This window comes from Hyla sarda, chromosome 4 (assembly GCF_029499605.1).
Source record: "Hyla sarda isolate aHylSar1 chromosome 4, aHylSar1.hap1, whole genome shotgun sequence".
Classification (NCBI taxonomy): domain Eukaryota; kingdom Metazoa; phylum Chordata; class Amphibia; order Anura; family Hylidae; genus Hyla; species Hyla sarda.
In genome coordinates this window covers 92,874,941-92,900,076 of record NC_079192.1, presented here as the reverse complement: position 1 = coordinate 92,900,076, position 25,136 = coordinate 92,874,941, and the positions used below count along the sequence as shown (strand labels likewise).

The following is a 25,136-nucleotide window of genomic DNA, read 5'->3' as shown; positions in this document are numbered from 1 at the left end:
TCCATAAATGTGAGTGCATAACAACATGAAACATAGGGACAATATACAAATTGTCAAGTTAATACAGTGTTACAAAAAAAGTGTTATTAAAAACAAGTGGTAAAAACCACAAATTTAGCTTGATTACAAATGTAAAAACATTAATATCACCTGGAGGACAAGTAATAGCGGCGGGCGCTCACCTGTACATGCTGTAAACATGGCGATAGAACGCCGGGACGGCGTGTATGTGGAATAGAGGCTGCGCAGCAGCCCTAGCAGAGGAGACGAAAGTACACCAATCAGGGGGAAGAACAGGATCACATGGGTCGCATCGCAGTTGCCAGGCGGCGCGTGCGTACTGCGACGGAGTGAATCACTAATGGACATCTCAGAAGAGGGCAGTTTGAAAAATAACAACGTGAATGTGAAAAAGGCAGTTAGAAAACCGCAAGGTCAGTGTATGACAGTTAGTTAGTGTATAGTGCATATGTGCCAAGTGTAATAGGGCAGTTGCCCGTGGTAACTATCGATATGAATAAAACAAAAATGGGTGAGTGATAGTGAAAATATGTAAAAAAAATAAAAGGGAATAAAAGTAAAAATAAAAATGAGAAAAATATAAAAATTAAGAAATTAAACAATTAAACATAAAATAATCAAGTACCATAAGATAATGATTGTTGCTTTGTCAGCGTTTCTGGTAACTTACTGGAATACACTCGCAATAATTCAAACATACTGGGTGTATTAGTGGCCAATTGTTGGGTGACTGTTCAGACCAGTGTCCAGCCATTCGCCGCACTGGTCCGAATAACTGATGTCTGACTAGTCGCGGTTAGCGACAAGTCAGGTAATCAGAAAGGCACCCAACTTGAACGGCACTTTACATTCACCCCATGCACACGAGACAGACAGTCAAGAGAACCAGAGTGACATCTATAGAGAGTGTAAACTCTCTCAGTTAGTATAAAAAATATCAGAAAATAATAAAGATAAAAATAATAAAAATAAAGCTTAAAATTAAACACAACAAAAAAATGGGAGATCATTATAAAAATAATAAATAAAATAAGAACAAAATAATGAAAATAAATAAAAAAAATAAATAAAAATTGAAAAATAAAAAATAAGATGAAAAAAATAAAATGAAAAAAATGAAGTAAGGAAATTGTTATGTGAAGGGAAAAATAGAACGTGTTACGTGTAGTGTAAAAAGTGTTTAGTTTTGTAGAAAAGATATTGAAGGTTGATTCATTATAGTTGGAATATAGAGAAGTAGAAAAAAAATATAAATGAAATAAAAAATGATATTATGGTAAAGAAAATTTTTTTTAATATTAAAGAAAAAATTTTTTTTCAATTACTTATATATATGATGTCATACTAATGATCAATGTATAATATCCCCGAGTGGTATATTCTCCTCAAAACAACATAAGTCATAACCCAATATTGTACGGTGAGGTCCCGTCCAGCTTGTCACTTGTCATCCTAGGAAGAAAGGGGAAGGAAAAGGGGAAGAGAAAAAAAAAAAAAGGGGAACACATTAATTATTCTCAGTCACAATGATAATCTTATCCTAAAAACGGGAGAGAAGACACAGATAATTGTCAGAATTCAGGCATTATAGATTTGAGGTGTTACTGTAAAGTCAACATTCAGAACCTTAGGTCGCAAGGACTGCAACTCAAAAATCCATTTGAGTTCTCTTCTTTTTAGGGCGCCTACTCTATCGCCCCCCCTCTTAGTGGTGGAATACAATCTAATAACATAAATTTTAAGTCTCTTTCTTGGTGGTGTGCTTCCACGAAATGTTTAGATACCGGAAGGTCCATACGTTTTTTTCTTATGGTAAACCGATGGTGATTGAATCTCGTCTTGAAGTCCCATGTGGTCTCCCCTACATAAAGGAGACCACATGGGCAAGTCAAGACGTAGATCACAAATTTTGAAAAACAAGTTAAATAATGTTTTAAATGGTAAATTTTACCTGTTTGGGGATGTGTGAAGCAAGGACCCTTATTCATGTAACTACAGTTGACACACTGTCTACAAGGGTATGAGCCCTTGTTCGCCACAGTTAGGTACATCTGGGGGTCTGGCTTAATTGACACATCTGATTTCACAAGTTTATCTTTAAGGTTTGAGTTCCTACGGTATGACATTAAAGGTCTAGAGTGAAATTCGACAATATTTGGGAAGCTAGCCTTCAATAAGTCCCAATGCTTATTTAGGATCTTTGATATATGGCCTGAATGATCTCCAAAGGTTGAGACGAAGGGAATTCGAGTTAATTGGGCTCCCTTCGTAGATTTTTGCAGTAAAGTGTCTCTATTCATACAGAGGGTCCTATTTTTACATTCCTCCAACAATTTCTTGGGGTAACCCCGTTTACGAAAATTGTCGGACATTCGTGTAAGAGATGGTTCTACTTGGTCGTCCTGGCCGATGATGCGACTTGCCCGCATCATCTGACTTGCGGGAAGAGACCGTACCATCGGCCTCGGATGACAGCTACTATAGTGTAGCACTGAGTTGCAATCTGTTGGTTTAGCATACAGACTTGTCACCAACTTGTCACACATAATGGTCACATTGGTGTCCAAAAAGTTCACCATAGTTGTAGATGATATTAGGGAAATACTAATGTTTGGATCAATGGAGTTCAGATATTGGTGAAAAAGGGTCAGTTCAGTCTCGGAACCTGACCAAATCAAAAAAATATCGTCGATATAGCGCCACCACCCCAGCACATGGCTGGAGTAGGTGGACGCATATACCGACTTTTCCTCCAGCACCGCCATGTACACGTTGGCGTAAGTAGGCGCCACGTTCGTGCCCATGGCGGTGCCGGAGGTTTGCAAGAAAAATTCATCATTGAAAGAAAAATAATTATTGTGCAGGATTAGTTTCAAAAGAGAAATGACAAAGTCTACTTTGGCAGGTGAAAAGTCCGAAGCAATAGAGTCTTTAACAGCCTGTACACCTCCATCATGGGGGATGGAGGTGTACAGGCTGACCACATCAAAAGTGGCAATGATTGTATCTGGAGGGACCCTGATAGATGAGATTTTATTTAAGAAATCAGATGTGTCACGCAGGTATGATCTAGCTCCTGTGGCGTATGGCCGCAGGACCTGATCAACAAAAATAGATAAGTGACTTGTAGCCGAACCCCGTCCTGAAACCATCGGTCGGCCGGGGGGGTTTTCAAGTGACCTATGTATCTTGGGTAATAGATACAATAGAGGGATTACTGGAAACCTTTGGAGATCATTCAGGCCATATATCAAAGATCCTAAATAAGCATTGGGACTTATTGAAGGCTAGCTTCCCAAATATTGTCGAATTTCACTCTAGACCTTTAATGTCATACCGTAGGAACTCAAACCTTAACGATAAACTTGTGAAATCAGATGTGTCAATTAAGCCAGACCCCCAGATGTACCTAACTGTGGCGAACAAGGGCTCATACCCTTGTAGACAGTGTGTCAACTGTAGTTACATGAATAAGGGTTCTTGCTTCACACATCCCCAAACAGGTAAAATTTACCATTTAAAACATTATTTAACTTGTTTTTCAAAATTTGTGATCTACGTCTTGACTTGCCCATGTGGTCTCCTTTATGTAGGGGAGACCACATGGGACTTCAAGACGAGATTCAATCACCATCGGTTTACCATAAGAAAAAAACGTATGGACCTTCCGGTATCTAAACATTTCGTGGAAGCACACCACCAAGAAAGAGACTTAAAATTTATGTTATTAGATTGTATTCCACCACTAAGACGGGGGGGCGATAGAGTAGGCGCCCTAAAAAGAAGAGAACTCAAATGGATTTTTGAGTTGCAGTCCTTGCGACCTAAGGTTCTGAATGTTGACTTTACAGTAACACCTCAAATCTATAATGCCTGAATTCTGACAATTATCTGTGTCTTCTCTCCCGTTTTTAGGATAAGATTATCATTGTGACTGAGAATAATTAATGTGTTCCCCTTTTTTTTTTTCTCTTCCCCTTTTCCTTCCCCTTTCTTCCTAGGATGACAAGTGACAAGCTGGACGGGACCTCACCGTACAATATTGGGTTATGACTTATGTTGTTTTGAGGAGAATATACCACTCAGGGGGATATTACACATTGATCATTAGTATGACATCATATATATAAGTAATTGAAAAAAAATTTTTTCTTTAATATTAAAATTTTTTTTCTTTACCATAATATCATTTTTTATTTCATTTATATTTTTTTTCTACTTCTCTATATTCCAACTATAATGAATCAACCTTCAATATCTTTTCTACAAAACTAAACACTTTTTACACTACACGTAACACGTTCTATTTTTCCCTTCACATAACAATTTCCTTACTTCATTTTTTTCATTTTATTTTTTTCATCTTATTTTTTATTTTTTATTTTTCAATTTTTATTTATTTTTTTAATTTATTTTCATTATTTTGTTCTTATTTTATTTATTATTTTTATAATGATCTCCCATTTTTTTGTTGTGTTTAATTTTAAGCTTTATTTTTATTATTTTTATCTTTATTATTTTCTGATATTTTTTATACTAACTGAGAGAGTTTACACTCTCTATAGATGTCACTCTGGTTCTCTTGACTGTCTGTCTCGTGTGCATGGGGTGAATGTAAAGTGCCGTTCAAGTTGGGTGCCTTTCTGATTACCTGACTTGTCGCTAACCGCGACTAGTCAGACATCAGTTATTCGGACCAGTGCGGCGAATGGCTGGACACTGGTCTGAACAGTCACCCAACAATTGGCCACTAATACACCCAGTATGTTTGAATTATTGCGAGTGTATTCCAGTAAGTTACCAGAAACGCTGACAAAGCAACAATTATTATCTTATGGTACTTGATTATTTTATGTTTAATTGTTTAATTTCTTAATTTTTATATTTTTCTCATTTTTATTTTTACTTTTATTCCCTTTTATTTTTTTACATATTTTCACTATCACTCACCCATTTTTGTTTTATTCATATCGATAGTTACCACGGGCAACTGCCCTATTACACTTGGCACATATGCACTATACACTAACTAACTGTCATACACTGACCTTGTGGTTTTCTAACTGCCTTTTTCACATTTACGTTGTTATTTTTCAAACTGCCCTCTTCTGAGAGGTCCATTAGTGATTCACTCCGTCGCAGTACGCACGCGCCGCCTGGCAACTGCGATGCGACCCATGTGATCCTGTTCTTCCCCCTGATTGGTGTACTTTCGTCTCCTCTGCTAGGGCTGATGCGCAGCCTCTATTCCACATACACGCCGTCCCGGCGTTCTATCGCCATGTTTACAGCATGTACAGGTGAGCGCCCGCCGCTATTACTTGTCCTCCAGGTGATATTAATGTTTTTACATTTGTAATCAAGCTAAATTTGTGGTTTTTACCACTTGTTTTTAATAACACTTTTTTTGTAACACTGTATTAACTTGACAATTTGTATATTGTCCCTATGTTCCATGTTGTTATGCACTCACATTTATGGATTGCCTGTTTTTACTATGTTTATATTTATAGATTTTTTGACACTGATTTTTATTAATTGTAATTGGTTACCATATATATACTCTGTGTATTCAGTCACTTTGTATGCTTGATAAAGGCTGCACTGGCAGCTGAAACGTTGCATCTGTATTTATAATGGATTAAAGCCACCATTATTTTTTCACCTATTTTGTGTGCTGCAGCCGCTTTTTGCCTTCTACATTGGGGACCAAGGACCAGGGTCCATTTGGTTGCTTGCACCTGAGACATTTTTCATAAGGAGTGCTACTTTTCGCTATATCTTTTTCTATATATATATATATATATATATATATATATATATATATATATATTTCCCCCAATGGAATAATACTACAATGTATCATAGGCACACACTAAGTACATACCTTTAAGAAACCACTGAGCACAGCATTGGACCGCTCTCCAAGTCTTACATATGCTACAGCCTGGTCATTGGCCGTAATATATAGTTCCTCATCCAGAATCCTTTCCAGAACCAGTTTCCTAAATAATCGTTCTGCATTGTGGCGTGAATATGCTGCTCCCTTGCCAAATATGCCTGTCTGGATCTTAGCAGATTTGCTCCCTGCGATGTAATAAAATGCATTAAATATACCTTCCCCACCTGTTTCAAACACTGATAGTAGGTCATTTCAATGATTCTTACCCAAAAATATGTCCACCATCATGTTGAGTGTCAAGCGATTTTTGGCTCCCTTTCCTCTTCCTTGAGAAGCGCAGTGCTCCTGGGCAAATTTCACAATTGTCTTCACCTCATCCGTCACATCTCTGGACTTGTATTCCTATAATGCACAAATCCAACACATATTGTACAAAGTTAAACTGAGCACAATCTCAATTGCTGTCATGTCCTCTGTTTTAAAAGCTGAACCATTGATTTGATAGACAGTCCAAAGAACAGTGAAACCCCCCCCCCCGACCTACGATGGCCCCGACATACGATCATTTCAACATACGATGGCCTCTTCATTGCATGTTGAAGGCAGCATCAACATACGATGCTTTTGTATGTCGGGGCCATCGCATAAATGGCTATCCGGCAGCGCAGACTACTTCAGCTGCCGCCGCATAGCTGTTTACGGTGCCCCGTGTGGTCCGCTGACGATCACTCATATTATAGACAATGATCTAAAATAAGGTAACTGAAGTTCTCACCGTTGTTCTGCAGCAGTTGTCACAAGCAACCTTTGGGTTCTCTTTACAAAACTTCGGATTGAACGTATTTTCACCAAAGTAAGCAAGGAGCTGCATCCGACGACACTCCAGAACATTTTCACAGTAATGCACCATGCTGTATAAGTTATTAAAGTGTGTCTGTTTTGTCTGACTGTTTCCATCCTTCTCCACTGATAAAGAAAAACACATTATACCAAAATAATAACGTTGGGAATATTGAAATTATCACACACAATCTTTTATTTACAAATCAAAATCCATGTATGCACTATATAAAAGAGGCACAATATGTCCAATGGCCTATAATACATATCAATCTTTGTATAATGTGTATACACAAACTATTGATTCCTAACTAGTGCTTTCTAAAAGAGGTGCTGTAACCTTTGTTTTCCTCCAACTTTCCTCAGCTTTATTCAGAAGAGATGTAGATGTGTCTTGTTGTTACAACAGTGATGCTTAATATGTAAATACAGTAAATAACGACCTACACACATTCCAGGGATATCCAAATAGGTATATTGTACAAGGAGCGCAAAAATGCAAGTACTTTGCTTAAAAGGTCCAAATAAATATTATGTAGACCACTTCATATATTAATTTTAATCATGTCTCTTTTAAATCTAGTCTGTAAAATTACCGTATCTGCTAAGAATAAATTTTTTTATTTATTTATTATTATTTTTTTAAGTGTGGCAGCAAATCGCAGTTATTTTTCTACCTTGGAAGGTTTTGTAGTTGTGTACAGTATAGCAGTTGTTCAACTCCCTCCTTTAGGAGAGTATACACAACAGTCAGTCCTCTATCACAGAAGATTTTCAGTAGAAGATAATTTGGCACATCAAGTCTGCCCGTACAATATTTCCTTTTTATTAGGATAAATATAAGTATCTCGTTCATGTTTAAATTCACTTACTGTGAATACATCAACTACATCTGCTGGAAGTTTTTTCCAAGCATTTACTTCCAGCTACCACAATAAACAGAAGAGCAGATACTATAAAGCCTTTTATCTATAGAGCACTAAAAATGGTTATATGGGCAATGTTACTTTTTTTTTTATAATATTGGCCAGCGAAGTGTGGAAATAAATAAAATGTAACCTCTCTTGCTCCCTCACCAGCACAGGGTTCACGCTGCTTTGTTCCCTGTTGCAGCAGGTTCTGGGTTTGCTGACGTATCAACACAAGCCTGCTTAGCCGGACACAGTTGCAGTCATGATTGGCAGGATGGGCCTGTGAGGTCACAACAACAAACCTGGAAGCCTGCTGTAACAGAGACCTTCCAGGGCATCATCATAAAAAGTAACAATGCCTGACCCCTTTTATTACATACCCTCCCCTCAATTGTGACAGGTCTTGTATAAACTCTGCTCTAGTCTTATAGATGTAAGACTATGAGAAGATAACTCTGCATGAATATTAGTGAAAACCAGAAAACGAGTATAAAAGATTAACTATATCATGCTACAAAAACAACCCTTACTTTGAATCAGCCGACGGATTCTTGTTACATCACTGTAGCTATAAAACAGAAGACAGTGGGACATTTCTCCGTCTCGGCCAGCTCTTCCAGACTCCTGATAATATCCTTCCACAGACTTTGGTAAAGTGGCATGAATAACATATCTAACATCTGGCTTATCTATGCCCATTCCAAAGGCAATAGTAGCACAGATCACCTATAACCAAGAGACACATAAGGAAACAAAGCATTGCAGGTACCAAATATTACTGTGGCATTATGTTGTATAATTAATTGCATTCAATACAGACTTACTTGACAGTCATCCTGATTGATCCACTTATGTTGTACATAGTCTCTATTCGAGTCGCTTAGCCCAGCATGATAGGAAAGGGCAGCAAGGCCCTCCTTCTGCAGCGTGTCAGCCATAGTGTCACACTCATGTCGAGACAGACAGTAAATGATACCAGATTCAGCTGGAATAGAAAACTAAGCTTCAAATTCAAATGACTATAAAGAGTGTATTTTAACATTAACAGATTTAAATAAAATACTAGAGCCGATATCTTCTTTAAAGCAAATTATAAATGACACCCTGTAGGAGATAAAAAAAAAAAAAAAAAAAAAAAAAAAAAGTGTGGTAAGAGGACCATGGATTAGACTTCTACACTCTTACATAGCTCCTAATCAAATCCAGCAAACTATTATGTACTTGGATGATGCCAGCCCCCTACAAAGAACTGCAGGAATAACACAAAAGGAACTTTTAGCAGAAAGGAAAATGTTTTGACCCATCTGCAACGTGTGGAGTGATTGTGTTATTTTAGGGTGAGAAAGGTTGGGACTAAAATGAGTGAATACAAGGTCTTGTGAGAACACCTTGGGAGAATAGCGAGTAAAGAGGGAACTAAGCATTGTTTCACCTTCTTCTGGTGAAACTGTTTGAATAGAGATTTCAAAGAAAGATACGATTAACAGAAGTAAGAGAGACCAAAAAGGCTACCTGCCAAGAAAGCAAAGCAAGAGAAATGGAACCAAGAAAAAAAAAGTCAAGAGCAACCAAAATAAGAAATCCTTAAAGTTTGTTTCATTTTTGTGGCAAGATACTTACCTTTAAGGGGTAGGCCGTATAACTGTGTCCCAAGCAGTGCAAGCAGCAGTGACCCCTTAGCAGCAGGTAACAATGGGGTTCCTCCATTCTTTCTGGAGTTAGGGAAGAGAACGGTGAGCTTAGAGCACACTGTCCTCCCTCCTCTACTTGTGTAACAGGGTGAACTATTCAAACATAGGAGGACCTGCTGTGTCATTGAGTAAAGCACTGAGACTACAACTGGTTTTAACTTTTGACATGTATGTACAACATGTCAAAAGTGTAATTAAATGAAAACAAGTCTTTAAAATTATATTTTAGATAATTTTCTTCATATTCCTTCTTTGAGAGGAGCACAGGGAAGAGCAGCCTACCCTACAACCATTCTCCGTTCTGTTCAGCTGAACATAGCAATAGAAATATGGCAGTGACATAAAACATGAGTATAAAACTGTAACCATGCAATTGCCACTTTTACATCTCAGATATTGATAGAGTGACACTCACTCGGGAAATTTTTCTTTATCCACTCCATACAGTCGAAAGCCACCTTCTTGGGTTTTTTGGGTAAAACCTCATACTTAAGATTGTCTCTGTTAAAGCTCATTGAAAATCTAAAATAAGAAATTAATAGATATGGACATTTTAAATAGATTTGACAAAAATAAATTCCTTTGCAAAGCAGAAACAGCCTTTCCTCTATGGTCAACCCCCTATTAGTTATTCTTAATGCCTGCTAGCAGCCTCCAATGTTATCCAATGTGGAGTTTAAGACACTAATACTACAACAAATAGGCTGATAACCATTAAATAGAAAAAGGGGGGGAGAATGGATCAGGTCCCAGCTCTTTCCATAGACGAAAACTTAAAGGGGTACTTTGGTGGAAACATTTTTTATGAACTGATGCCAGAAAGTTTAACAGATTTGTAAATTACCTCTATTAAAAAATCTTTACCCTTCCAGTACATATTAGCAGCTGTATGTTACAGAGGAAATTCTATTCTTTAAAAAAAAAACATTTTTGTCTTGTCCACAGTGCTCTCTGCCACCACCTCTGCCTGTATCAGGAACTGTCCAGAGAAGCATAGGTTTGCTATGGGGATTTTCTCCTGATCTGGACAGTGCCTGATACAGGCATCAGGTGTCCGCAGAGAGCACTGTGGACAAGACAAAAAAGAAAAGAATTTCCTCTATAGCATACAGCTGCTAATAAGTACTGGAAGGGTTAACATTTTTAATATAAAGTAATTTACAAAACTGTTTAACTTTCTGGCACCAGTTGATTTAAAAAAAATATTTTCCACTGGAGTACCCCTTTAATAGCATCCACTTTATACTAGACTTACATTTGAGGTTTGGTCATCTTAAGCTGATTGAGAATGTCTTTCTGCACACGAGGGTTTGCTGTTGCTGTAAGAGCCATCATTGCTACAGAAGGGAATTTTTGACGCAACATGTTGAGCCTTTTGTAGTCTGGTCGGAAATCATGGCCCCACTGTTAGAAGAAATACAATATTTATAAAATAAATAAACAAATAAAACTGTTAACTTGTAAGTTCTAAGAAGTTTCAATTTCTGTATAAATGTTCCCCTACAAAAATGAACACACAAACTTTTACCTGCTATTCATGGTGTTTGTTTTTTAATATAATATTTTATATTTAATCTATATTCACACACACTTTTTCACTATAATAATGGACACTATACAGAAAAATAAATGAATGATATGTGGAGATGGTTGTGAATACCCTTATGTCTGCAGAGGGGCGCTCAAGGGTTCAAAGGGGAACTCTTAATTAACTTAAGTGTCTGATCGTGAACGTTCCGACCCCCACCGATTTACTGCCCGGGGCCTTGGCTCTCCCTATGCATTGAGCAACCAGCACGCACACCATCTATTTCTATGTGAGCCACAGATACAAAAGTACAGTGCTCGCCGTGCAGGAGAAATTAGTTTATAAGTCTTATGGGGATCAATGCAATCACATATAGTATATATAGATAGTGGGGTGTGTAGCTCACTAAATGATGAGAGGAAGTGTTCGAGGTTAAAGGTGATGCCTTCACCCAATCAGGCCTATTCAATTTAGGAAAAAGTAAAATATGTAAAACCAGTCATCAAGAACACTGTGGGTATATAGAATATAGTGAAGAGTAGATTAAAAGAAGAAGAGAAAAGATATCAGATCAAATAAATATTAATTTATTAATGTAAGTATATGAATTAATAACCAATCACTCTGTAACTACAAATAAATAAAATAAATGCACCAATTAATAATGAGTCTCATCATTTACTGTAACAGATTTGTAGAAATGGCAACAGCTGTAGCAATTGTAGCAAATATAGCAGCAGTTGTGGCTACAGTAGCGATTAGAGCAGCTATTGTAGTGACTTTGTTGCAATCTTTGAATATGTAGTATCGGTGCACAGCACCACTCACCCTCCTTCTCGGCTGTTGGTGATCCCCACAGGCAGCGATACTCACGGATAGTGTTCTCGGAAGATCGCGAACCTCTGCAGACCACGGTATCCTGTGAGTCTGTAATGCCGATCTGGATCGTAGCCTGGGTGAGTGGTTCTCCGGTTGGCTGTCGGTGTCCTGTACAAGCACGGAAAGGCGTCCGGCCTTGGGAAGACGTGTCCAGGAACTTAGCTGTCCGGGGCTGGGAGTGCAAGATTGGAAGCAGCTGCGTGTCCGAATGATGCGCTAGCTGCGTGCGTGTTGTGGTGGTCCCAAATCTGTGGGCATCCAGCGGTTGTTAGCCACAATGGGTGGATATAGAGTCTTTAAAAGTGGTATACACTTATATGATGTGGTGCTTTGGATAGTCAGGCGCGTTTCAAGGCCTGCGGGCCTTTTCTTCAGTGACAGATGAGATATATATGCCCAGCAGTGGTGTCTGTATTTAGAAGGTCTACATGCAATGATGTCATGTTGATTAGGTAGCTACTAAGACATGGAGCCTGGCTAGTTTGGGTTTGATATAAGATTAGAAATGGATCCTATGAAGATAGGTATAGTAAAAGAGAAAAATAAAAGAAGAAGAAAAAGAGGATATATGATATTAAGAACAGAATGCAAAAAGATAAAAAATGGGAAATACTTAGTGTTTATATGTAAGATTACATAAAGATGTCTGAAATAATGATGTGAGTACAAAATATGTGCAATAATGAAACAGCAAATATGAATGAGATATATAGAGGTATTGTAGTATTTCAGAGGATGCAATATTATATAAATTGTGTACATTATGATTCCACATACTAAGAGGAGTACATTAATAAAAAATGGTGAACGTAAAGAATAAGAAATAGATGTGGATATATCCTAAACTAGGATAAAGATAGCTTTAAAAATAGCATAAAATATGGAAGTATATAATATATTAATAAAATAATCAAAAATGGGAATGTATAATGTAAACAAATATGATGGAGTTATATTTATAACTAGAACCTGAAACCACATATATATGGGGGTATGAAAATATAGAATAAATATAAAATAATATATAAGGGAGGGGGGGGGAAGGGTCTGTACAGGGAATAAAAGACAGTGAATTCTGATGTAGAAAATTCTCGGGGAGGCTGGTCCACAGGCAGAGTCACTGAGTCGATAGGCAACCAGCCAGTGACGGGTCATGGGGGCGAGCCGCACCACAAGATGGAATCCAAGGAACCCGAAGATTTCGAGTTCTGCATTGAGTCCTCTAGGCTTGATGGTGTCAAAATCGAAAATCTTCCTTGATTCTGCCTTAGACATTCTTCTGATATAGTCACCACCACGCCAGCATTTTTTAACGTTTTGGATGGCCAAGAAAAACAGCTCTGACGGGTTCTGGTTGTGATGTTCTACAAAATGTGCTGACAGTGGGTGTGTTTTTAGACCTCTTTTTATGTTATAAATATGTTCTGCCATACGTATTTTAAACTGTCTCTTCGTACGGCCTATGTATTGTTTTTTACATGTGCACTGGATCAGATAGATGACCTCTTTGCTATGACAGGTGAGACACTCAGTGATTTTGTGAACGTGATTATTGGATGTGGATGAAATGTCGGTAATTTTTTTTAGGGAAATTTGTGATTTTGCAGGCTGAACAGGTACCGCATCTATGGAACACCTTGCTTTGTAACCATGTGGATGGTGTTGCGGTACTGGTTGGTTGTCTCACTGTAGGGGCGACTTGAATGCCTAAGTTGGGGGCTTTTTTGTATACTATAGGTGGATGAGAGGGGATGTTTTGACCAATGACCTTATCCTTAATTAAAAAGTGCCAATTCTTTTTGATAATAGTTTCAATTTTATTGTAATCTTTATTAAAAGGTAAAATTAACTTAGGATCATCATTTTGTGATAAGATTTTAGTTTCTGTGGGGGTAAAAAATGAAGATCTATCTAAAATCCGAACTTGATTAAAAGATTTGTCTAAAATACTTTTTGGGTAATTTTTCTCCAAGAATTTTTCAGTAAGGGCTTGAGCCTCTCCTTCAAATTTAGTGTGAGACGTACAATTTCTTTTTAGTCTGCGGTACTGACCCGTAGGTACATTTAGAAGCCACCTGGGTAGGTGGCAACTATTAAAAAGAAGAAAACTATTTTTGGCTACGGGTTTATGATACGTACTGCAGGTCAATCTATCTGAGTCTATAGTAATTAAAAGGTCTAAGAATTCTAAAGTACCTGTGCTCATGTGTGGGGTAAAATTAAGATTATTGGTATTTATTTCTTGGAAAAAAACTTCCAGCAAGCTTCTCGGACTTTCCAGATAAAAACTATATCGTCGATATAGAACCTCCATAGTACGAGATCCGCGCCAATTCTGGGAGAGATATATTGTTCTTCCCAGGCGGCCTTAAACATATTTGCATAACTGGGTGTGAATCTTGTACCCATGGCGGTGCCGGTAGCTTGGAGATAAAAATCATTTTCAGAATAAAAATAGTTGTGAGTTAAAATATAATTTATGGCTTGAAGGATAAAATCAATTTGTTCTGGTAAAATATCCACTTTCATTAAAAAATGATGTACTGCTTTCAATCCATCAGTATGATTGATTATAGTATATAGGGAGCTCACGTCTAGTGAGACGAGGATATAATCAGATTCCCATTTTATGTTTTCTAATATCTGGATTGGTCTAATATCTGATCTGGAGTAGTATCTTTAAGGAAATATTGTGTTTTTTGTACTATGGGTTGGAGTAAACGATCGATCAGTTGGGAGAGGTTTGATGTGAGTGAATCGATGCCTGATACTATGGGGCGACCGGGGGGGGTTGGTGGGGTTTTTATGAATTTTGGGGAGGCAGTAGAATACAGGTAGCCTCTCCTGTGTCCCTAAGATGAACTCTTTTGTTGATAAAAATTTCAGATTCCAATGCTCTATCACATAATATTTTTAGTTCTTTGCTGAATTCTGCTGTAGGGTCTGATTTTAGTTTGGTATATGTTAGGGTGTCTGCTAATTGACGGATGCATTCTTTATTGTACTGTTCTGTGTCTAATGTCACAATCCCGCCCCCTTTATCCGTGGGGCGGATCGTGATGTTATTATCTTTTTGCAATTCTAAGATTGCTTGTTTTTCTTTAAAAGTTATATTGTTTTTTGTGTTGGTTTTGGTGTTTAGTTTTCTGAGATCTGTCTCTACTGCTTTTTTAAAAGTAAGAAGGTCAGGACCAATTTTGTGTTTGGGATAAAATGTTGATTTTAAGGTGCAATTAGTGCGGGTGTATTTTGTATTGGAGGGGGTGGGGTTGGTGATGGGTTGTTTGATAAAATATTTTTTGAGGCATAGTTTTCTTATATATTTTTCAACACCAATATGTGTCAAATTTGTTCAAAGGTTGACTTGGTGCGAATTTTAGGCCCTTGTTTAGCAGATTCGTCTGGGTGGCAGTTAAAGGTTTTGTGCTTAAATTTACAATGTTGGAATTTCCTATGTGGTTTTTCCTATTTTCAGTGGTGGTTGTGTGGCTCTCTGTGATTCGTTTTTGTCTTCTTCTAGTCTTCTTTTTTTGGGGTGTTGGTGTATAGTGAGGCTGGGAGGGATTGGGTGAATCTCTGCTTGTATTGATTGTGTCTTGGGGTGATATGTCGCCGGATTGTATGGGTGTGAGTAATGCGTATTGGGTGGGTGACGTGTTGTGTTTGGTGTTCTTGGTGGGTAATGTGGCTGGTGTGAATAGTGGGGTCTGTAATAATGGTTGTGTGGTTGTGGTGAGTGTCTGGGTGGATAGTGATTGTATTGGTTAGGTCTCTAGTGGTTTTTTGGAGATTGGTATGGTGACCTCCCTCTCTGTCTCCCTAAAAAATTATGGTGTTCATTATTGATATCATTCAAGGGGGAATATCTATTATATGTTGGAACGGTATATTTTGTATGGGTCTGCTCAATTTGTTGTGGGTGTATGCTATTTGTCTCATTGATTTGAGTAGGTGGGATATGTTTCCTGATTTGCCAGGAAAGTTTCTTTGATTTTTTCTGGGTGATTTCTTTTTCTAGGGTGTCTAAGAGTTTGATAGTGAGGTTTTCATATTTTTTATATTCCTCATCTATAGTATATGTTTCTAATGTTGCTTTCATCTGTTCAATTTCCCTATCCAGTTCTTTCACCAGTTCCTCCCTCCTTTCAATTACAAGTTTAACAATGTTAATGGATTGTTCCTTCAATAGTTTATGCCATTTGGAAGAGAATTCTGGGCTACAGAGGTCTCCTGCAGCGATTTTAAAAATAGTAAGGCCTTTAGGAGTAAAGGCCTAGGTTCAGATATTGTTTTAGGCTTTTTACCTCCCATTGTTGTTTCAGGCGCTTGCATAAAGTGCCTTCTAGTTGTCTAAAGATTTGTGCAATTGTAAGGTTGTGTTCAGAATTGCTGTTTGATTGCGAGGTGGTAGGTATGAAATTATCAGAAAAAAAAAAGGAATTTCGCTTTTCTGATAATGATTTCATACCTACCACCTCGCAATCAAACAGCAATTCTGAACACAACCATACAATTGCACAAATCTTTAGACAACTAGAAGGAACTTTATGCAAGCGCCTGAAACAACAATGGGAGGTAAAAAGCCTACAACAATATCTGAACCTAGGCCTTACTCCTAAAGGCCTTACTATTTTTAAAAACGCTGCAGGAGACCTCTGTAGCCCAGAATTCTCTTCCAAATGGGATAAACTATTGAAGGAACAATCCATTAACATTGTTAAACTTGTAATTGAAAGGAGGGAGGAACTGGTGAAAGAACTGGATAGGGAAATTGAACAGATGAAAGCAACATTAGAAACATATACTATAGATGAGGAATATAAAAAATATGAAAACCTCACTATCAAACGCTTAGACACCCTAGAAAAAGAAATCACCCAGAAAAAATCAAAGAAACTTTCCTGGCAAATCAAGAAAAATATACCACCTACTCAAATCAATGAGACAAATAGCATACACCCACAACAAATTGAGCAGACCCATACCAAATATACCGTTCCAACATATAATAGATATGCCCCCTTGAATGATATCAATAATGAACACCATCATTTTTTAGGGAGACAGAGAGGGAGGTCACCATACCAATCTCCAAAAAACCACTACAGACCCAACCAATACAATCACTATCCACCCAGACACTCTCCACAACCACACAACCATTATTACAGACCCCACTATTCACACCAGCCACATTACCCACCAAGAACACCAAACACAACACGTCACCCACCCAATACACGTTACTCACACCCATACACTCCGGCGACATATCACCCCAAGACACAATTAATACAAGCAGAGATTCACCCGATCCCTCCCAGCCTCTCACTATACACCAACACCCCCAAAAAAAAGAGGACTAGAAGAAGACAAAAACGAATCACAGAGAGCCACACGACCACCACTGAAAATAGGAAAAACCACATAGGAAATTCCAACATTGTAAATTTAAGCACAAAACCTTTAACTGACACCCAGACGAATCTGCTAAACAAGGGCCTAAAATTTGCACCAAGTCAACCTTTGAACAAATTTGACACATATATTGGTGTCGAAAAATATATAAGAAAATTATGCCTCAAAAAATATTTTATCAAACAACTCATCACCAACCCCACCCCCTCCAATACAAAATACACCCGCACTAATTGCACCTTAAAATCAACATTTTACCCCAAACACGATATTGGTCCTGACCTTCTTACTTTTAAAAAAGCAGTAGAGACAGATCTCAGAAAACTAAACACCAAAACCAACACAAAAAAACTTTAAAAGAAAAACAAGCAATCTTAGAAATGCAAAAAGATAATAACATCACGATCCGCCCCGCAGATAAAGGGGGTGGGATCGTGATATTAGACACAGAACAGTACAATAAAGAATGCATCCATCAATTAGCAGACACCCTAACATATACCAAACTAAAATCAGACCCTACAGCAGAATTCAGCAAAGATCTAAAAATATTATGTGATAGAGCATTGGAATCTGAAATTTTTATCAACAAAAGAGCATGAGTTCATCTTGGGGACAGGCTAACTGTATTCTATTGCCTCCCCAAAATTCATAAAAACCCCCCCAACCCCCCCCCCCCCCCGGTCGCCCCATAGTATCAGGCATCGATTCACTCACATCAAACCTCTCCCAACTGATCGATCGTTTACTCCAACCCATAGTACAAAAAACACAATATAACCTTAAAAGATACTACTCAAGCAATCCAGATATTAGAAAACATAAAATGGGAATCTGATTATATCCTCGTCTCACTAGACGTGAGCTCCCTATATACTATAATCAATCATACTGATGGATTGAAAGCAGTACAACATTTTTTAATGAAAGGGGATATTTTACCAGAACAAATTGATTTTATCCTTCAAGCCATAAATTATATTTTAACTCACAACTATTTTTATTCTGAAAATTAATTTTATCTCCAAGCTACCGGCACCGCCATGGGTACAAGATTCACACCCAGTTATGCAAATATGTTTATGGCCGCCTGGGAAGAACCATATATCTCTCCCAGAATTGGCGCGGATCTCGTACTATGGCGGCGCTATATCGACGATATAGTTTTTATCTGGAAAGTTCTGAGAAGCTTGCTGGAGGTTTTTATCCAAGAAATAAATACCAATAATCTTAATTTTATTACAACAGGAGGCTCCTAATATAATGCATATCTTTCTCTTTATAAACTCTCAGCAGCGAAACAGTTAATAAAGTGAAAAAGAAAAAAGCTTAGAACGCATCCAAACATGACTAGACAGGTAGCCAATCACTGAAGACCCTAGTCCATAAATTGCTCGTCTGTGAGGTAATCTTCCTCTTTCTCGCTGCTCTCAGCTAAAGATACGTATTGCATTGTATTGCTTATTGTTATATTATCATTGTTACCGACTCTATTATATATATATATATATATATATATATATATATATATATACCTCATTTATACATATTTATAGCATTTTTCTTTAAGTCACCTTCACCATATCAATTACCAGTGACTGTTACTTCATTTACTGTTAACACTTTCCTTATCGTTCAACCCTACTCATTCATCTTACATTCCCCCTCCCCCCCCCCCTCTAGATAATAGTTCCTTATCTCCACTGTATCCCTTTATTATTACGGTCCCTCATACCTAAATACAGTTTATCTGAACTCCGGGACTCTGCCGCTCTCACCCGTTGACAGCTATGCTTCCTTATCAGCGTTTGTAATCCCGGCTGTCGCGAGATCTCGCTCCCACTCAGTGAATGGAGTCTCCTCACACAACTGCCAGCATTCTTATCAGCTGTTCGCGCTCAACTGTTCCTGTCAGAATTTCCTCACAGCTATCTGTGCTACACCCTGCCTCCATTTACACCTCCACCGAAGGCTCCCTTAAATTCTTATACTGCCAACTAGTAGTTATTAACAAGAGACTACCTTATTTGAATTAACTCCATCATTACCATATTCCTAACTTTACTCTAGACTTCCACCTAACATATTATATCCACTCTGCTTCTCTCTATATTATTAATGGAAAATACCTCACCCACCAATATGGAGGTTAACCCTTTGGAGACAGATAATTTTGACCCTAGGACACAAGACCGTATTCAGTCTATGGTGGACATGTCCATATCTAAATCAATTAATACAGCAATGTCATCCGCTATATCAGTACTTAATGATACAGTTGCCAGGTCCATTTCGTTGGTTATGGCACATAATAAACCAAATATTTTCTCTACACCCTCAGATCAATATTGGTCTGCAGAGGAATCTACTGCTCAATTAGCAATGGGTCATAAGCAAGCCGGTAAACGCTTAAAGAAACAAAAATTCTGTTCAGAGGACCGTAAAACCCGTAAACATAAACCAATACCTGAAACCAGGGTAGGTCAGGCCCATTATAGCATGCCACCTACTTCCAGTGGCCCTGAATTCTGTGCTACTAGTTCACAGACCAGACCCTCTGTCCGAGAGGAAGCGTCTAATATTCGGACTCAGACAGCCCATAAAAGGGCGAAACCGGACGTATATTTGACCCACCATTATTCAGATTCATATTCTGATATTTCCGATGATGACCTATCTATTGAGATGGAAGATATTGGGTCTGAAGAAGGAGAAATTGTTGACCCTCCTGCTGTTGAGACTTCAACTGAAAAAACCACTCCAATTATTTTGGACACTCAGGGTAACCCTTACTTTGAGCCCGACTCCATTGCACACCCAAGATCCTCAGATTGGGTACCCCATCCACAGATTGCCAAATATCTAACCTCAAAGGCTAAAAAAGCACTAGACAGATCCGCTCGTAATAAATTACGTGCAGAGTGCCCAAGGCCTTCTCTCCCAGACCTAGCAGCAGTTACCCCCGAACTGGACCCAGTTTTAGTGAAATATATATTAAAGACGGGTAAAAACCCTAAAAAAGGACTTGATCGTTCCCTCAAAAGCGTTCAAGATAAATACTTGGACATCTTAGGCCCCCTCTCTAAGATCTTTGATATATCAGAACAATCAATGGCATCAGGACAACCAATGGACGCCTCCATTATTCATGGCTGGGTCCAAAGGGCCATATGTTTCTTCGGTAACGGTAACGCTGCAATGACCGCCGAAAGGCGAAGGACAATTCTGATGAAACTGGACCCCCAGTTAACTAATTTAGCTACTGCAGAATTTGGACCTTCTACCGAAGGTCTCTTATTTGGTGACGGATTTGTCAAAGAAATAGGAAAATTTGTAGGAATATTTACTTCTTTGGATAAAGCCCAAAATTCGCTAAGAAAGGTCTTCCAGAGTAGAGTTTTTGGCAGGGCTGGAAAAGGGAGAAGCCGTTTTTCCAGCCGCTCAGCAACATCCAGAGGATACTTCAAAGGCTCCTACAACCAGGAAAGACCACAGAATCCCACCTCTACTTATCAAGCATCGCCCTTCTTCCCATCCCGAGCCAGACCTTGGAAGGCAAGAGGAAACAGAGGATTTCCCAGATCCAGACCTTCCTCAGGCAAGTCCAATTCCCCTATTTTCTTCCCTCCTTCCTCTCGGGGGAAGACTCCAACATTTTTTCCAAGCTTGGGCTTCAATAACCTCAGACTCATGGGTACTGAACACATTATCAGGTTACGTGATAGAATTCATTTCCCCCCCAATTCATATCTCTCCACCCCATCCCATTAATTTCTCCAGCCAAGACAAAGATCTCATCAATCAGGAATTGATGGATTTATCTTCAAAGAATGCCATCATTCAAGTACCCCTTCAATCCCCAGGCTTCCTCAGCAACATCTTTCTAGTAAAAAAGAAGGATGGGGGATACAGACCTGTAATCAATTTACGATATCTCAACAACTTCGTAGTATACCACCATTTCAAAATGGAGGGTATTCATCTCCTAAGAGACCTCCTTCTCCTAAACGATTGGCTACTAAAAGTGGATCTGAAAGATGCCCATCTTACAGTCCCCATTCATCCATCTCACCAACCTTACCTGCAATTCCTATGGCAAAATCAGAAATGGCAATTTACCTGCCTCCCATTCGGCCTCTCATCGGCCCCCTGGTGCTTCACCAAAATCTTGAAGCCAATAATATCTCTACTGAGGAGCAGAGGTGTTCGTCTTATCATCTACTTAGACGACATCCTCATCATGGCTCAATCAAAAATTCTGATCCAACGACATCTTCAATGGACATTATCCCTTCTAACCAACTTGGGATTTTCTATCAATCTCAAGAAATCAGTATTGACCCCTTCAAGGGAAGTAGAATTTCAAGGGTTTTCCATCAACACTCAGACAACCACGCCGAGTTTACCCTCCAAGAAATTACAATTGATCAGAAAAGAAATTCTTTCTACTCTGAACAAAGATCTAATATCCCTAAAAAACATCGCTAGTATTGTGGGTCTTTTATCCGCGTCCATACAAGCAATTTTCCCAGCCCCCTTACATTACAGGGCTCTTCAACGCCTCAAGATTCAGCATCTGAGGGAAGGCCTTGCCTATTCGGACTTCATACCCCTATCGATAGAGGCCAGGGAGGAACTCCTCTGGTGGCTTCGCCATATCCAGACCTGGAACGGCAAAGCAATCTTCAATTGCAACCCAGATCTGATCATAGAGTCAGACGCCAGTCTTTTAGGCTGGGGAGCTCGTTGCGGATCCCTTTCTACGGGAGGAAAATGGTCAGAACAAGAAGGTTCCCTTCACATAAATGTATTGGAATTATTAGCAGGTTTCTTCGCCATCAAGAGCTTTGCAAAATTCAGATCGCATTGCTGCATTTTACTTCGCTTGGACAATATATCAGCAGTCCAATACATAAACAAGTTAGGAGGTACCACTTCGAAAATTCTCTCAGATATTACAATCAATATCTGGAACTTCTGTTTCGACAGGAATATTATCTTGAAGGCAGAATACTTACCTGGCCTATCCAACGATGTGGCAGACTGGAACTCCCGCTACCTATCAGACCACAGCGACTGGACACTAGATCCTGCCATTTTCTCATCAATAAATTCCCATTGGGGTCCTCTATACATGGACCTATTTGCCTCTCGACTGAATCGCCAATTACCTCTGTTCTTCAGTTGGCGTCCGGATCCAGAAGCTCTAGGAGTAGATGCATTCCTACAGATTTGGCCGGAAACGACACTCTACGCCTTCCCTCCATTTGCCTTGATTCCAAGAGTGTTATCTCAAGTCATCTATCAGAAATCCACAATAGTCTTGATAATCCCCCATTGGCCATCCCAATCTTGGTTCCCCCAGATTCTCTCTCTCCTCATAGACTTCCCACTCCTCCTTCCCAATCATCCATCCATTCTCCTAGATCCTTCAGGGAATCAACACCCTCTTGTTCTTTCTGGAGGCCTCAACCTGGTAGCTTGTCTCGTATCGAATCAACAACCCCTAATATTGAAATTTCGCAATCAGCTAAAGACATCTTATCCGAAGCCTGGGCTCCGGGCACCAGAAAGGCTTACAGATCAGCCTGGCAATTTTGGGTTCATTGGTGCTCTCAACGACACCTGGATCCCTATAACTCATCTATCTCAAATATCCTAAATTATTTATCTGAAGCCTTCGACTCTGGCAAAGCCTATAGGACTATTAATTTATATAGATCTGCCATCTCTTCAGAACATAACCTCATTAATTCACTCCCCATCGGTAAACATCCTCTCATATGTAGATTACTCAAAGGCATTCGATTTAAAAGACCCCCTCTTCCTAGATATCGTTCTACCTGGGACGTATCCCTTATCCTCAATTTATTCTCTTCTTGGGAAGACAATGACTCACTTTCATTAAAATTCCTCTCTTATAAACTAACAGTTCTCCTCTGCTTAATCTCAATCAAAAGAGTATCCGATGTTAAGGCTCTGGACATATCTTTCAGATCCTTTACACCTCAAGGAGTTACCTTCAGGATTTCACGCCGTACGAAAACCAATATTCAATCAGTTTTCTATCCGACTTTTCTTCAACATTATGCCTTGTCAGATGTCTTAAATCTTACGAATCCAAGACCTTTTCTCTCAGATCCCCTAATAACTCTCAACTTCTCATTTCTTTCCGAAAACCACACCTTCCTGTATCCTCTCCCACCTTAGCTAGATGGGTCAGACACACCATGTCTCTTGCAGGTATTGACACTTCCCAATTCGGTGCCCACTCCTTAAGAAGTGCCATGTCCACAAAAACTATCCAAACAGGTGGCTCACTTAATGATCTCCTGAAGGCCGCAGATTGGTCTTCAGAATCTACTTTCAAAGCCTTTTATTTTAGACCAGAATCTCACATATCTATGTCAGTGTTATAATCAATTGTATAGCTTTAAACTTGCATTATATTAGGAGCCTCCTGTTGTAATAAAATTTGAGATTTTCCTAGTTATTATGACGGAAAATATGGATTTTATAAACAACAGGAGGCGAGTAATATCCCTCCCTAATTCCCTACCCTATTATCACTCTTTTTGTTTTATTTCAGCTTACTGATGGAATCCACAAAGCTTCACTTTCATAGATTTGAGTCTAATTCTTCTACATCCCGTTTCTACTGTTCCGAATACCTATTGAGAAGTCATCAAAGTGTTCGAAGTCTTCAATTTCTACTTATGAACTTTGGTTTATCTTCATGCATTGAGAAAGAGGAAGATTACCTCACAGACGAGCAATTTATGGACTAGGGTCTTCAGTGATTGGCTACCTGTCTAGTCATGTTTGGATGCGTTCTAAGCTTTTTTTCTTTTTCACTGTATTAACTGTTTCGCTGCTGAGAGCTTATAAAGAGAAAAATATGCATTATATTACTCGCCTCCTGTTTATAAAATCCATATTTTCCGTCATAATAACTAGGAAAATCTCAAATTTTACCCCACACATAAGCACAGGTACTTTAGAATTCTTAGACCTTTTAATTACTACAGACTCAGATAGATTGAACTGCAGTACGTATCATAAACCCGTAGCCAAAAATAGTTTTCTTCTTTTTAATAGTTGCCACCTACCCAGGTGGCTTCTATATGTACCTACGGGTCAGTACCGCAGACTAAAAAGAAATTGTACGTCTCACACTAAATTTGAAGGAGAGGCTCAAGCCCTTACTGAAAAATTCTTGGAGAAAAATTACCCAAAAAGTATTTTAGACAAATCTTTTAATCAAGTTCGGATTTTAGATAGATCTTAATTTTTTACCCCCAGAGAAACTAAAATCTTATCACAAAATGATGATCCTAAGTTAATTTTACCTTTTAATAAAGATTACAATAAAATTTAAACTATTATCAAAAAGAATTGGCAATTTTTAATTAAGGATAAGGTCATTGGTCAAAACATCCCCTCTCATCCACCTATAGTATACAAAAAAGCCCCCAACTTAGGCATTCAAGTCGCCCCTACAGCGAGACAACCAACCAGTTCCGCAACACCATCCACATGGTTACAAAGCAAGGGGTTCCATAGATGCGGTACCTGTTCAGCTTGCAAAATCACAAATTTCCCTAAAAAAATTACCGACATTTCATCCACATCCAATAATCACATTCACAAAATCACTGAGTGTCTCAACTGTCATAGCAAAGGGGTCATCTATCTGATCCAGTGCACATGTAAAAAACAATACATAGGCCGTACGAAGAGACAGTTTAAAATACGTATGGCAGAACATATTTATAACATAAAAAGAGGTCTAAAAACACACCCACTGTCAGCACATTTTGTAGAACATCACAACCAGAACCCGTCAGAGCTGTTTTTCTTGGCCATCCAAAACGTAAAAAAATGCTGGCGTGGTGGTGACTACATCAGAAGAATGTCTAAGGCAGAATCAAGGAAGATTTTCGATT

The 25,136-nt window shown here is 38.6% G+C and overlaps 1 protein-coding gene across 2 annotated transcripts in view; it reads right to left on the bottom strand.

Moving 5' to 3' along the window:
• BLM (BLM RecQ like helicase) overlaps positions 1–25,136 on the bottom strand; it is a 109,675-nt gene that overhangs the window by 36,675 nt on the left and 47,864 nt on the right. For both annotated transcript variants that reach the window (XM_056571558.1, XM_056571559.1), the window contains exons 12-18: positions 10,621–10,769; positions 9,781–9,887; positions 8,499–8,659; positions 8,205–8,400; positions 6,699–6,889; positions 6,190–6,325; positions 5,909–6,108 (exon numbers count right to left, since the gene is read on the bottom strand). In XM_056571558.1, the coding sequence (XP_056427533.1) occupies positions 5,909–6,108; positions 6,190–6,325; positions 6,699–6,889; positions 8,205–8,400; positions 8,499–8,659; positions 9,781–9,887; positions 10,621–10,769 (1,140 nt within the window). The remainder of the gene's footprint in view (positions 1–5,908; positions 6,109–6,189; positions 6,326–6,698; positions 6,890–8,204; positions 8,401–8,498; positions 8,660–9,780; positions 9,888–10,620; positions 10,770–25,136) is intronic.